The sequence below is a fragment of the Centruroides sculpturatus genome, unplaced genomic scaffold (assembly GCF_000671375.1).
Source record: "Centruroides sculpturatus isolate CEXI.00-Female unplaced genomic scaffold, Cexi_2.0 scaffold1078, whole genome shotgun sequence".
Taxonomy (NCBI): Eukaryota; Metazoa; Arthropoda; class Arachnida; order Scorpiones; family Buthidae; genus Centruroides; species Centruroides sculpturatus.
The window spans coordinates 106125-122140 of NW_019385369.1; the positions used below are offsets into that span (position 1 = coordinate 106125).

Below are 16016 nucleotides of genomic sequence, written 5' to 3' on the forward strand. Positions count from 1 at the left end.
GGTTCTATATTCATAACAATGATTTATTCACACCCATATATGATAAATCCTCATTTGTTAGCACAAACTTCTAAGAATTAGCAGTTAGTGTTGTTATTTTCCAAAATGTGTATAAAATATTTCATATAAACTATTCATAATTTGAAGTACCTGTTATCTGTAGTTTTTTTGAAACTGCTAGCAGAAATAAATAACTTGTTTCTAAATCAGTTTGTGCTAACAAAAATATATATTTTATTTATAAATAAATTATTTAACATTTTTTCTATGAAACAAATTATTTAATAATTTCATTATTCATCATGACTGGCACTTTCTTACGTCAGGTCAGTTTCAAAGTCACCTGAGTGTCGCAAATGATGAAGATCAACTCATTTAGCAGTTTATTGAGCTGTTGGTAATGATTTTCAAGAAATATTGAATATCTAAATTCTAATCTTGTTTGAATAATTTTTTTTAATGTTTCATGTAGCATTAAATTAATTATTAGCTGTATCACAAAATGAAAATATGTTCAAAATAAAATTTCTGGGCTTTCTTTTTCTGGACCAAATTCATCTCTACGTTTTGGTAATTCAATTACAAATGTGCTAAAAGCTCAGAATTATGTATTAAAATTATAAGATTTAGAGAAAAATTTATGCTGCCTATTAAACTTTTTTATAAAAATTACCATCTAGATGAAGAAACATATCATTACATGAATTGTTTTCATATGGTATTTGCAGTAATGAGGAAGTTCATACATGAGAGTTTCTACTTTGAATTTTAGGTTATCAATTGCTCAACCTCCATCAAATTAAATTGGACATGCATGTGGAATCAAATATGTATCCCAAATGAATAGCTGTAATTCATAATATATTTACAATTTTTAGATATTTTTTTATTACAGTGAGACAGGATAATAGATTTATGTAATGAATAAATACAGTAAAGAGAGGAAACCTTTTATCTCAGTTAAAATTTTTCTTTTAGTGTTTATATATATTTATATTTGGTTCATGTTGTCCAATTACCATGTGTACAATTAGTATACAACATTCATCTTTAAAGTATTTTAATTCATTACAAGAAGAAATGTTAACAACATGAGAAGTGGATGTATGCTTTGTAAAATTTGCAGCTTATTGTTATAATTCTTAATTGCATATTATGTAAATTTAATTTCTCAAATAAGAGAGTTTTTAGTTATTATTTAAAAATGGAGATGTTTCCTCATTGATGCTAACACTCATACGAGCTAATGAATGAAAAGTAACATTGTAATAATGCACAAATGTTATATCTTAGCAAAAACTTCACTTTAAATTGTAAAAACAAAGCTTTAACCTTTAGTTAGGCTATTCAAGTACTATAGTTCTGTCCTTTCACTATGGTACATCCACTAAAGGTTTGTTTAAAGCAATCACACTCAATCTTTCTGAAATGTACAGATTCTATAATTTGTCAAAATAAATGTGGTAATAGTCTTGTACTATAAATTGTCAATTAATAAAATCATTTATGTTGAAGTGTTTATTGGCTTATCAAAAATATAAACTACTTTATTTTTACATAATCAACCTTCTGAGAATGCTTGCAGTCCAGTAATGGCTCTTCCTAAGATCAAAGCATGAATGTCATGGGTTCCTTTAAAATATAAACATTAATTATGGTTGTATTACTAATAATGATGTACAATATGCTATAAATTACTTTACCTTCGTACGTATTAACAGCTTCCAAATTCATCATATGTCGAATTACGTGATATTCGTCACTAATGCCGTTTCCTCCTAAAATATCACGAGCTGTTCGTGCTATTTCTAAAGATTTACCACAGCAATTTCTTTTTAAAATGGAAACCATCTCTGGTGAAAACCTAAAAGAAATTGACATAATACTATTGTGAAAGTTTTATTATATAAATTTATTAAGTTCAGAACTATAAAAAATTAATTGAAATGGTTATTTAAAAAGATAATTTCAGTTAAACAGATGTAAATGTAATTAAGTAGAATAGCCATTACTTACTTTCCTTGATCTTTTAATCTTCCAACTTGAAGGCAAGCTTGAAATCCAAGTGCTATTTCTGTTAACATATCTGCCAATTTTTTCTGAATTAACTGAGTCTTTGCTAATGGTCTACCAAATTGTTTCCTAAACAGAAAATTAATTTTAGTTATACTTAAATACTTTTTGGTAATATTTAACTCACCTATCCAAAGCATATTGTCTTGCTGTTTCAAAGCAAAATTCTGCTGCACCAAGTGCTCCCCAAGAAAGACCATATCTTGCATTAGTAAGGCAACTAAATGGACCCTATAAAATTGTAAAATAAATCTGAATGAAAATGATAATAAGTTGTTATCTTCATCTAATATGTAAGAATCTGTAATTCCAAATGAGTTGATTTTTTCAATTGTTTATAATGTATAGCTGTAGAAATGTTAAGACTGGAAAAATGTTCTTTGTGAATAAGTCATATTAGATTAATAGAAATTAATGTTCATGGCCATTCTTCTTTGTGATGTCCATAATCATCAGAACAAATCGGTATTTTGGATGTCCATGCAAATGCATTAATTGTGATTGAATTATTTTCCTATCCAAATTGACAATTCATATTAAGTGGTGATAAAGATGTATTTTTATTTGTTACATTGAATATATCTAAAATCTATTTGCTGATTCTTACATTGATGCAAATCAGTCATTAGGGATTGTCCATTAATTTAATTACAAGTACAGTTTTTGAGTTATTCAAACTAACTAATTAAAAACATGTATTCTCTGACTTATAAAATCTCAAATATTTAAATATAAGCAATAAAAAAATGTAATTTAGCTTGAATGGCACAGATATTAAAATTATGATAAATATTCTTCATAGAAATGTAAGTTATAATCTGAAGATTTTATATAATGTTGAAGCATTAAAATTACAATAATAATTTTTGGAAAATCTGAAGCTTAGAACTTTCTTCAATGTTTTCTCATAGTAAATTTAGGATAATTGTAATTATCAAAATAAGACATCATTAGCGAGGTTGAGGCCAAAGTTTTAAACGCGAAAATGTGTATGTCGGACGTTCAGTGCCGTTTTCCTGTAAGTCTAGAAGTTTGACAACGGTGTTCGGATAGTCAGTGGAATCATGCTAGACATTCCAAACACCATTGTCAAACTTCTAGGCTTACAGGAATGCGGCGCTGAACGTCTGACATACACATTTTTGCATTTAAAACTTCGGCCTCAACCTCGCTATTAATTCCAGTCTTTATTATTAAATAAAATCATTTCGTCTTGTAAACAATCATTTGAAAGAGATTTTACGAATTCTTTTTAAAAAGTACACACTATCATTAAGTTTCTTATTTTCATTTATACTTTTTGAAGTAAAACAAAAAAAAAAAAAAAAAAAAAAAAAAAAAAAAAAAAAAAAAAAAAANAATTAAAAAAAACCAGCCTTTTAGAATTATGGTAGAACCTTGATTATCCGGATTGTTCAAAATAAACAAAAATTTTACGAATTTGCTGATTTGCACTTGGCGAATTACGATACTGTTTATATATGTGATGGAATGCATAACGTTTTTTGTTTCAACAACGTCTCATCTGGCACAGTGGCCGTAAACTCTTAAATATAACTTGACATATACATTTATAAATAATTTTATTTTCAAATTACACCATTTCTATGACCAAGGACGGCATAAGGCATGGGCAACGTGGGCCTCGTGTTTCGAAGATTTATGCACTATTTAAAAGCCGCAAACGCGATGAAAAAATTTTACTCATCATAAAACGATAAATAGTTTGACAAATTTTTATTCATAAAAATGCAGTTTCAACTGCTTTTTATTTTATAACATCTGTCTTCTTGCACCACCAGAGGACCTTTTAAACAATAGATAGTCTGTTAGCATTGGTCAGTAGTAGTCCAAATTCAATACGAACGTTTGTTTCTTGAAAATTTGATCACGATTTAAATACAGTATTTACTTTTAATATTACCGATATGTCATCGAAAATAAAACGTGTTGTATTATCATTAAAAGACAAATTAAAGTACTGTATTTGTTTCGATTATCTGAATTTTTCCTTATCCGGACTACCTTCATCCCCAATTAGTCTGGATAATCGAGGTTCTACTGTATATTACCCACTGAACTTTCTGTTCAAAGTATATTTAACCAATAGGTGCTTGTTTAAATACTTCATCATTGGAATATTGGAAGTAATTTCTTAAGCTATTACTATAAATGCAAGGAATGAGATGAGACTACCACTATTGTCATTCTGAATTTATCCAAGAATTCCAATAAAGGGTTTTTTAAATTTTTAATGCTTAGTAATTTGATCAAGTAATTGGCTTTAAATAAATTTATAATCAAAAAACAGAACAAGTAAAAAATATATAAACAAGACTAATTTTAGAAACACAAAAAAAGCTCTCTTGTTTACTTTTTACTAATGTTTTTCTACAGCATAATATAATTGATTCAGACTTTTATTTTAATGGTGGTTAAAAGTCTTTTGGTTACCTTGTTTCATAATAAAATGTTTAATATGTATATAAGTATAATAAGCATTTTTTATATTTCTTGCTTCTTCAATCGTTGTTTTGAAGTATACAAAGACTATGCTACTCTATGGTCAAGTTAATTTAACAGTTAAGGAAGATGTTAACATTAATCAATAATCACAAGTAATAGAAAAAATTCATGAAGAATTTTTAAAGCATTTTAGTGTGGCAAATAATTCCTGCAGATTATTTTTTAATATTAAATACAATTATAAAATATGACTAAATTAATTCTTCTTGATTACAATATAAATAATTTTGTTATATATTTTATATATTTTCAACTTACAGTGAGTTAACATACTTTCATGTTGATTGACTATGAAATGCACAAATAAATCCACATTCTTTTATTAATTTTTCACTAATTATTTTGTAGTTTAATTATTCAGAAAAGAGTCTTGTTTAATCACTGAAATTCAGAATTTGCTATTTCCTATGACCCTCAAAAATATTTATCATTTGTTTTTATCCCATTAAACTGTCAAAGCACATTTAAAAGATTATATGCTGTATTTTAATATAAAAAAAATGAAAACAAATAAATATACTATCACTTACCCACCTTAAGTCCTTCTATTTTAGGAAGAACATTTTTTTCTGGCACCACTACTTCATCCATTAGGACCATTCCTGTAGTAGAAGCACGAAGAGAACATTTTCCTTCAATTTTTGGAGCTGATAATCCTTTCATATTTTTCTTTAATATAAATCCACGTATTACATTATCATCACATTTGGCCCAAATAATAAAAATATCTGCAACTGGTGAATTTGTAATCCTATATTATAAGTATGGATATTAATTTTATTACAGATGATTATTAAAAATAGTATCTATGTACAATACTTTACCATGTTTTACTACCATTCAAAATATATACTTTGTCCTTTGAATCATATTTAGCTCTAGTTTCCATTCCACCTGGATCACTTCCATGATTAGGTTCAGTTAGACCAAAACATCCAATTATTTCGCCACTTGCTTTATACATAAAGTATTGTTCAAAAATATCAGAATTATGTCTTAATTTAAACATAAGTTTTTGGAAACTTACCTAATTTTGGTAAATATTTTTCTTTTTGTTCATCAGACCCAAATTCATTAATTGGATGCATCACAAGAGAAGATTGGACACTTAACACTGAACGATATCCACTATCCACTCTATCAAAGTATTACAGTAATTGTTAAAAAAAAATTTTTTTTAATCTAACATCAGTAAATATTTGAAAAACACAAAAGAATCAGGATTTTTATGTCACATTTTAAACCATGTACAAACTAGAGCATTTTTCTGTGAACATAACAGTGCTTTAAGCAAACCATTTCTTGATTTAGTGCTCTCTGATTAGGGCACCTTTTTCTGGTCAACTGAATTCCAAGTTCTAACAAATTTCTGTAACAACTAGGAAGTCAAAGGTAGAAGTGGGAAAGGAATGAAGTATTCTGAATGGTGGCACTAACACAGTGCCACTATTTGGAACACTTTTGATGGGTTCCTCCCATATTGTGGCTCAAACCAAACTTGAAAGAGAGCATTCCTTTCATATTTCTGAGTGAGACCACCAAGTAGATTCTGTAATGCTTGGGTGTTACAGTTCCCATACACACTATCATGCATGTTAGTGTTTGGCTCAGGACACTATAACATTACATAAAATGTTCTAGTCTGTATAAGGCCTTAGCATTTGATTTCAGTAGTAAGATCAGATGTTGTATTACAGTAGAACCTCGATTATCCGCCCTAATTGGGGACTGGGGTTGGTCGGATAATTGAAAAGTCGGATAACCGAAAAGTATGAAAAAATCCATTATTAGTGTAGTATATTCTTATATCCCATGTAATTAGTATATCGCTATTAACCTATTTTGCGTTGAATTTTCATCGATGTTAAGCCTAACAAAAATTTTTTAAAATAATAATCGTCGCTATTGTAGCGCCACATCACTAGCAGACATTTGCAATTTGCCGACTAGGACGGTTGGTTAACCGAGGGGTCGATTGATCGGGGGGCGGATAATCGAGGTTCTACTGTATTAACAATATTAACGAAGAAAAGGACATAAAACAGTTACACAGCAGGGATGTAACTAGAAATTTCTGAGTGTGGGTCACTGACATTGCTGATAGCTTAGGAGATTATGTAAAAATCACATTAGCCCCAAGATCACTATCAACATATTATTGTGCAGGAGCTGTCATGCTGATAAGGCAGCTCCTTGTATGTCATATGCAAATAAGTAATACGTATGACAATGCTCAATACAAACATATAAATAAATGGCAGAACAAATATTAAATTTTATTCTTCTTTACCTCATGGCTGATCATGTAGCCTAGTATTTGAGTCTGATGATCACTGGATGAAACAGAAAACACAACTGCTTTGTGACTTTTTTACATATTTACTTTTAACTTGTATGGGGAGTAGCAGTGGAACTGACAGAGAGTGAGGGGTGAAAGAGCATTAGTGTGTGAAATGCTGTTCCTTGCCACCATATGGTTACATCCCTCCATAGGCTCCTGATTATCCAAAGTAATATGAACTGATGCTACCTCAGATAACTGAAAACTTGTATAAAATGGATGGCCCTGGCCATTTTGAATTAAAAATTACAAATACAGTACACTCAGTAATCTGACTGATTTTTATATTTATACAGTATTGTGTTATAAGATACTGTACTATTTTTTCTTTAATATTGTGTTCCCTCTGTGTTCAGCTTGATATCTTCCCAGTTGATGTGGAAAGTGAATAACTTGGCAACAGCAATGCTCAAGGGTCAACAAACCAGCAAACAGCTGAATTACCAAGATTATACTGTATAACAGATTTACATGGTATTATTTTTAAGCCTTTAGTGAATTTAATCATATATAATAAATTATACAGCTAATATGTATTGTACAATAGTTTTAAGAATAAAAATGTATATTATTGAAGTTTCATTTTGATATCATTTGAAATTTTTTAAGAAAAATCTTTTAGAATCTTTGTTTTATAGCAGATTTTCTAAAATATTCTGCCATCACCTCAGCTTGTTTTTTTCATGGGAAGTCTGATTATCCCTAACCCAGGGGTGGCCAACAGTTTTTGCCCCAGGGCCGAATTGGAAAGAAAACTTTTTCATGGGCCGAACCAGAGGCTGCCCTAGGAAGATTTTGAGGTGGTGAGAGATTTCATTGTGGTGTCACCCCGTAGAGACTAAATTGTACATAGAGATTACAGATACATTTTTCACATTATCATACATTATCAACATTCTACGCTGTACTTAAGAGATTTGTAATGGAGGGTTAACTCTAAACGCACGGTGAGTTGTTGACCTTTTTTTGTTTTTAGGTGTCAGAATTTTTCATCGAGCTATCGGACTTGAGTAACTAATATTGAAAGATTAATCGCGGACCGCAAAAATTCATTAGATGGGCTGTATGTTGGCCATGCCTGCCCTAACCACTTAGCCACCGCCATTGTGGGCTGAATCAATGACGGGCATGGGAAAAACCTTCATAGTGCCCACAGTGCAGAAAGTGTTAAAAAAGTCACTTTGGCTCCAGTCACTCATTTGACATAATCAAGGTTAAAAGTATTACAACATTTATGCACTCAGTACATTTAATTCACAGCAAAGTTTTTATAAATTGAGGGGAGTGGTGGAAAAAACTGACATATCTCCCATTAGGAAGTTTTTGAGAAAAAGGAGGATTTGTTTAAAAGAAATCACCAGCATTTTAATATATAATGTTTTCTTAATGTGGATGTATAGTACCTGTGGAACATGAACCATGAAAGTTTCTTAGGAGATGGATCTATGATACACAAATCCAAATTTGTTAATAACTTGTTTTTTGTTGTTTTTCCTCCAAGTCTTTCAATTACAAAATAGTATTTTCACTTACAAGTTTGCATTGGATAATGCAGAACCTTGGTTAATTGCAGCTTGAATAATCAGGGTTCTACTGTAGTTCTAATCAACTTGAATTTTCATTAGAAAAGAAAGAAAATTATGAACAATCAATGTTTTAAATAATTTTTTTCCAAGGACAAGAATTTTAAATTGTATTCTAATAATTTGTTAGCATTCTTTGTAAGCTGAGATTGATCCTAGCATGGCCAGACATTACATAAAGAATTTCAATTTTCTGAATTTAAAAATATCTTGGCCAAGTTTAAAAACTGCAAAATATGTATGGAGAAATTTATCCCGATTTTTTCTGTATTTCAAAATGCATACTAGCATTATAATGTGATGTCATATACAGTGGAACCCCGGTTAACGAACGTCCTGGTTAACGACCAAATCAGTTAACGAACTTTTATTTTGCAAAAATTTTGTCTCAGATAACGAACATAACGGTATTTTGTGTTAAATTTTAGTTGGTGTTAGGCATGAGCGATTTAAGCATTGCTTTTCGGAGTGTTTGTGCTGTACTTCTTTTTTCAGTTTTGTGATTTATATATTTAATCAATATGGCATCCAAGAAAAAAAAAAAGTCATAATGGCAATAAAAAACAACAACGCAATATGAACGACAATGCTCTATCACATTTGAGAAAAATTTTGATTAAAAGAGTAAGACAATCAACTTCAGATCAATTTCTTGTTCCTTACGGAAAGAGTTTGTTTGTTTGTTAAGTTATGGCAATGCAACACTTGGGCGATCTGCCTAGGGGGAATGCCTTCTAGGAGGTGTTTTTAAGGGAAACTGGCCCCTATGTAGGCGTTACAGACCGGAGAAAACCCGGAAAACTCCACGTGGCCAGCCTGTCTGAGCAAAGTGCGAACCCACGAACGAACTCCACGTGTTTAGGGTACGAAGACCGCTTAGCCACTGGTGGGCTTTCTTACCGAAAGAGACTTCGACTCGAAGAATCTTCTGATGAAGAGCTACCCGTTATTTTTTGGAGGGGTTTTTCCTTTTAAGCATTAAGGTTGGTATATCTCCACTTTTCTGCCTCCAACTACAACAAACGAAGGTATGTACAGTGCTATTTTATTAAACAAAGTTTACATGTTTGTTGCTGTAATGATAGATACTACATTTTCCTACATTTTCATAAAAAAAAATGTACTGTATATTACAAATAAAATCACAAAAATTTCGGAGACTAGAACGGATTAATCGCATTTGCATTCATTTCTATGGGAAAAATTGCTTCGGTTAACGAACAATTCAGATAACTAACGGAGTCGCGGAACGGATTAAGTTCGTTAACCGGGGTTCCACTGTATTCATTTACAGATCAAATTTAATTTTTGCTTTATGCTAAAACATGTTGCATAAACATATGTTACAGTATTTATAAACTTGGTTAAAAAATAATCTTTCTTAACTAATATATTTTCAAAAACAAAGGAGACCAAATGATTACTTGACAAACTTTTATTTTAAACATGAAATAGTTATGTAAAATTAAATTTATATATAAGAGTCAAAAATCCTCAATCTTAGGCAGTTTTGAGAAAGGGAACCAATTTTAAGATCGACAATTTTTGACTAATACATATAGATATAAAATATTTTAGTCAGGTAGTCACTTGATTACCTTTCCATATAAGTTAATAATTTGAATTTATTATTAGTAAGTTAAAAATTACCTTTCAACTTCTCGTGCTATTAAGCCATAAGCAACTGACGATGTACCAGCACATCCATAACCTTTTATTGTTGGACCAAGAACACCTAAAGATCCCATTTCAGATACAATTTCTCTATCAAAATCTATAAGTGAAAATAACTTTTGAAGTATATCAACCATTTTCATATTAATGTAAATCTAAGCTTTCTAAAATTAAATATTTTGATTAAACAGTAAACTTAAGACAATATTTTAAATAGCAAAATACTTCTATTAAAACAATAAACATATTAAATAATATATATATATATATCAAATATAAATCATAGATTTTACCAACAAAAGTAAAAATATAAAAATGAAGACAGTCCTACATATATTAGAGCGAGAAAATTTTAAAATAACTTTAAACAAATTATCTGTAAACATAGTTGAGAGTTAATAATGTATAAAAGCTTACGTTCGTTTCTGTTAGCCATCAATACTCGAGGCATTAATTTTTCTTGACAATAATTGCGAACCTGATCCCGCATCATAATTTCATCATCAGTTAACATGCTTTCTAAATTTAGTGGATCTTTCCAATTGAATAAAACTATGAAAAAAACTTTAAATAAATAACACAATAATTAGCTTCAAAATACTTTTATTGCTAAGATATTTTTTCAGGAAAATTCTGCCAATTTAGTAAAAATTCACATAAATTTTGAATGATATTGCACTATAATAGAAGTAAATTATGAGTATGAAATACTTATTTTATTTATTGTTAAATATTTTATTAACATTATTAATAGTATTTATCTATGAACATTTTTAATTTTTCAAATTTAATCATTTATCAGTGTGGCTCAAAAGTCACTTTTTAAACTGTTTTAAAAACTGGCACATTTGTGAAATGAATTAAACTAAATTTATTAAAGTATTCTAATTTGTATATTGAACAAGGATTTCACTGAACAGTTTTTGTAAAGTTTGTAGATAGGAAAGCACAGTATTTAAATACAAGAACAATTTACATTTTATAATTGTTAATTGACTTTTGGACCAACTACATATTGAGAACTGATGATTTCAAAATTTGTTTTAATTTATAATTCAGCAGATTGCATCATCTGAAAACTCTAGTAATTAAGAATGTCCTCAGAAAATCATCATCAAACATGAAATAAATAAGTTGTGTTTAAAAAAAATTTGTTTGGATGCCTATTCAAAATCATTAAACAACTTATTTCAAATTCATACGAGAAAATGAAATTATACAAAATTAGATCATCAATAATAAATTTCCAACCAAAAACTATTAAATTTATGGTTCAATGAACTGATTAAAATAATAAATTTAGTTTATGTGATTAAGTATACAATTAAAATGATCCTTAATAAATTATCCACATTTGTTTTTATGAATTATATTGGTATCGGTTATTTTATTTTTTTCCCCCTTTGTGCCCTGAGAACGTTAAGAGGGTCTATTTTCAGGACCATTATAGTAGATTTGGCCAGGTGCACAAAGCAGCAGCTGAGTGGCAAGGGACGGAATCCAACAAAATCAGGACAGACACTGCAAAAAATTCCTTGGATTTTTAGACCCCTAGATTTAATTCTGAATACCCTAGAACAGTGTTTTTCAACCTTTTTGAATACGCAACCCCTTTACAAGTTAAAAAATTCTGGCGACCCCCCTAGGGCCATATTAAAACTATATCAATGATTTTAAAAAGTATGTATTTAATTTTCTTTCTGTTGAGACAAATTATTGTTGATTAAAATTAGAGTTTCAGAAGAATCAACAATAACTTAACACACGTAAATTATTAAACTTTCTTCAATTATAACATTGGGTTCAGGAAGCTGTTGACCTTTTTTTTTTTAGGATCAGAATTTTCAGCTTCTACTTTTTATTTCTTTTTGCAAGTCAGCTCAACACTTTTTCGGCTATCATTTTCTGGGGTGGGCCGTATCCACCCAGGCCCTCCCTGGCTACACCCATGGTTGAAACGTAAATATTGATAAAAAAACCAATTGTACTGTAAAATAAACAGGTACAACCTTATCGCTGAAATTGTAGTTTTTTTAATGTAGTGTAGGACCTACAAACATTTGTCTTTTTCTTTTACCCGCGACCCCCCGTGTAAGGCTTTGCGACCCCCAGGGGGGTCACGACCCACAGGTTGAAAAACACTGCCCTAGAATAGTAGAGTGATACTAACTGCTTAAGCCATCTGGCCAGCTATTAAGTTAGATCCAGATAGAAATATTTATCTCCTATAACCTATGTAATCAAATCTTCATAGATAATAATTTACATACCACCCCAAATCAAAAAACTAGGATAATTGCTACATTATAAATTTGGATGCTAAACAGTTTATTCTAGAAACTGTACAAATCTGTGTTTTCAATTTTAAACTTTCTAAAATAGAAAATTACCATCATTTTAAAAATATTACGGTTTATATGGTTTTTTTCAAGATGAAAAATTTTATCCTGCATAAAGATATTATGAAAATATGTGTATATTATATCAGAAATACATAAGAAAATAAACTTTATTGGCTTACTCATATAGTTACAATTAGAAAATAATTAAATAATCAGTATAATATAAAACAATTAACTGATATTTTTTAAATAGTGTGTTTCTGATAAAATAACACAATTAATTAAAAAATATAATAAATTTAAGACAACTTTCAGACGAAAAAAAGGTTTTTTAAGTAATGTAAACTGAACTTAGTTAAAATTTTCCATACCTTTTAACTTATGTTCATTCTTTCCTCTAACTTCTAAAATACTGTTAAGGTAAAAATCAAAATCACTTAATACTTAAAAAATCACTTTAATACTTCAAATTTCTATCATTACTGAAGTAAATTTACCGGAAAAGTAATTTTGTATGTATATAAATCAAAATTCATCATGAAACTGTATTTTGAGTTTAACAAGAAAACAAAAAAATTATCAATGTTACTATACAATACAAAAGTTACTAATAATTAAATATCTACATTACATAGATATTTTAAATAGTTATTCAGAATTCTATTTAATTTTTCACGTTAATGCATCCTAAACCGTATATCTAAATCAGTGATGAACAACCTTTAAGGCTGTGGGCTGCAAATGAATTTCTGATGGGTTGCATACATTTTTTTCTTAAAGAACTGTGGGCTTTAAGCCCGTTCAGTATGATGCCAAGTTCTAACATACCTCCATAATTGCCAATATACAGGATACTAAAATCTCAATCTAGCAGTATCCTCACCAATGGATCTATTCATAACTATTAAATAATAGTATCCTTCATAATCTCCAAATTACCAAATGTAGGATTTTGCAGTTGCAAAGGGCATCGTCATCATCAAATCATAGCTTTCAAACTCCCAAATCTCAAAGTCATTTATAGATTGCTGATTACTTTAAATAATTTTTATTGCACAGCATTCTTTGGTTTAGTGCCAATTTCAAAGACAGACAAATGGTGACACTAAATTTGATATTAAAATAATACACACTAATGATAACAATAAACTTTATATTATTAGTTTATATATTTTTAATCAACTTTAGTATGAATATCACAAATATAAGCTTAATTAGGATTGCATAATGACACTAGGCAGAAAACAGGAAAATGTTGCCAAAGTCCTAGAGGCTTCTTTTCGTGATCTTGTGAATTGCCCACGACTGATCTAAGTCTATTGATTTAAATAGACTTAAATTATAAAACAAGGAATTCTGTTGTATCTAAATTACCATATATCTGTGCAGATAAGACGAGGTATAAATTTTCATCGAAGTTTTATAGTTTTAGCATGTATCTATCCTATAAAAAGACCCCCAAATTATCAACAGCCTATGAATTTAGTTTAGATCAGCAATCATCATCTGGATAATAACATTGCAGCGTATACAGAATTATGTCCTATTTGTAATTTTTTGAAAGAACTTCAAATTTTATTTTCCTGCATCTGGCAGCACTGCCTTGCAATTGTTGCAAACATTTACACTGATTCAGGCATTCGGGTAATTCGGCACAAAAAATGTCATATGGGCTATTCTATTTTGTGGACATACCCTACTCTCTACCAGTAAATAATTATGGTTTGTCGGTTTTTTATAATGGTTTTAATTTATATAAATTTCAATCAATTTTTTTTTTGTATCTGTCCTATAAGACAACCCCGGATTTTGGGGGTCTTTTTTTATGATTCAACTATCATCTTATCTGTGCAGATATACGGTATGATCTATATTGTATTTTGTCAAACATATGTTTGTGTGTCAAAGATCATACAATTCACTGATAATATTTCATTTAGTCATAAAATTTTCGTATGCTCAAGCGAGACAGTTATCTTGTTTATTTATCCTCGACCAATTTAAAACCACGTCCTTGACTTCAAAACACATTCTACCTACCTAATCTATGGAAATATGTTTACGGAATTGAATACAAATATATAAACCCATTTATATAAACAGTATATAAATAGAACATATTGTACACAGAACATTGTTCATAATGTTTTAATATATAATAATACGGTACAATGGATATAAAATATTAAAACATTTTTTATCATCATCAGGATAAAAGTGAAAAATGATAAGTGTTGAATATCTTTCCATATAGAAATTATAAATTTATATTTACACTAAAGGGTTACATTTTAGTTTAGTTTTTTTTTTTACTAAATGTACAAAATTAAAATGATTAATACTTAAACATCAATTTAACCGTATAATCGATTAAAACTATCATATAAAAGAAAAATTATCATGGATTAGTTTTTAAAAAGGATATCAGAAGTTGTAAAATATTTCACAGCTTTGGAGAAGTTTGAACGTCGCAGCAAAGGAGATTTTAACATTTTATACAGCCTCATATTGTATAATTAAACGATCCTTACGACTTTCAAAACGATCGAACAAAATTGTTCCTATTTTTATTAGATAAACAACAATCGTTTAACACAGTTTAATATCAGTGTGACACATTTCCCAATCACTTCACCATCTTATCACATTTCTTTTTAAACTACCAGCGCCATCTGCTAAACTTTGATAATTTTTTAAAATTATCAGATTGAAAATAATTACCGACTGTAAATATTTAATAAAGTCGGTAGCTGAATATTTAAAAAACATAAATATTATTGATATAATGATGATGCTAATTCCAGTCAAATACAATATGAACCACAGCCTAGTCAAATGGAGGATATCCCATAGAACTCTTCTATGGGATAAAAATATTTTCTCCCGCTAGATGGAGCCACACAATGGACCATAACAACACTAAACAACACTAACCACTAACAACTTACCAATTTCGCTAAACATGACGTCACATAACTCTAAAGTAAACGCCAATGAGCGTAACGCTCGGGCAAAAGTATACAGGCTGAGCATGCTGACAGTAAAATCAGCTCAGAAGTGAACGCACCCTAAGTTATCCTAGCTACATGCTGTCATACGCTCGTAAAACAAAATAGTAATTCAGAGAGATTCAGAGAGAGGTCCGTTGCGTGTCGGCCCGGGTTGAATTTTTGTCGATGCGTAACGATAAGTTCCCGTTTTTGAAAAAAGTAATCGTGGCTATTGTATCGTCTGAAATTATTTTTTTATTTTACACAAACAATATACAGTTTAACCCGATTATAACGTCATCGGATGTAACGACAACCCTAATATAACGTCAAATTTTTATCGGTCCCATGATTTTACTATACTAGCGAGGTTGAGGCCGAAGTTTTAAACGCGAAAACGGTGTACGCCGGACGTTCAGTGTCGCTTTCCTGTAAGCCTAGAAGTTTGACAATGGTATTTGGAATGTCGAGCATAATTCCACTGACT

General features: G+C 29.7%; 2 protein-coding genes across 2 annotated transcripts in view; one reads left to right on the plus strand and one right to left on the minus strand.

Annotated features, from left to right (window-relative positions):
* The window catches only part of LOC111638226 (zinc finger Ran-binding domain-containing protein 2-like), a 48965-nt gene extending 47451 nt beyond the window's left edge, over nucleotides 1–1514 (plus strand). The window contains exon 10 of the mRNA XM_023383888.1: nucleotides 327–1514. Within this exon, the coding sequence (XP_023239656.1) occupies nucleotides 327–360 (34 nt within the window). The 3' untranslated portion in view covers nucleotides 361–1514. The remainder of the gene's footprint in view (nucleotides 1–326) is intronic.
* Nucleotides 1496–15350, minus strand: LOC111638218 (glutaryl-CoA dehydrogenase, mitochondrial-like). The gene is made up of 11 exons (XM_023383882.1): nucleotides 14965–15350; nucleotides 12911–12943; nucleotides 10615–10749; nucleotides 10174–10297; nucleotides 5627–5736; nucleotides 5424–5553; nucleotides 5134–5350; nucleotides 2201–2304; nucleotides 2017–2142; nucleotides 1704–1864; nucleotides 1496–1632 (listed from the first exon to the last, which is right to left on the minus strand). The coding sequence occupies exons 1-11, from the start codon at nucleotides 15044–15046 to the stop codon at nucleotides 1562–1564; spliced, it is 1293 nt and encodes a 430-aa protein (XP_023239650.1). The 5' UTR covers nucleotides 15047–15350; the 3' UTR covers nucleotides 1496–1561.
* Nucleotides 15351–16016: the final 666 nt, after the last annotated feature.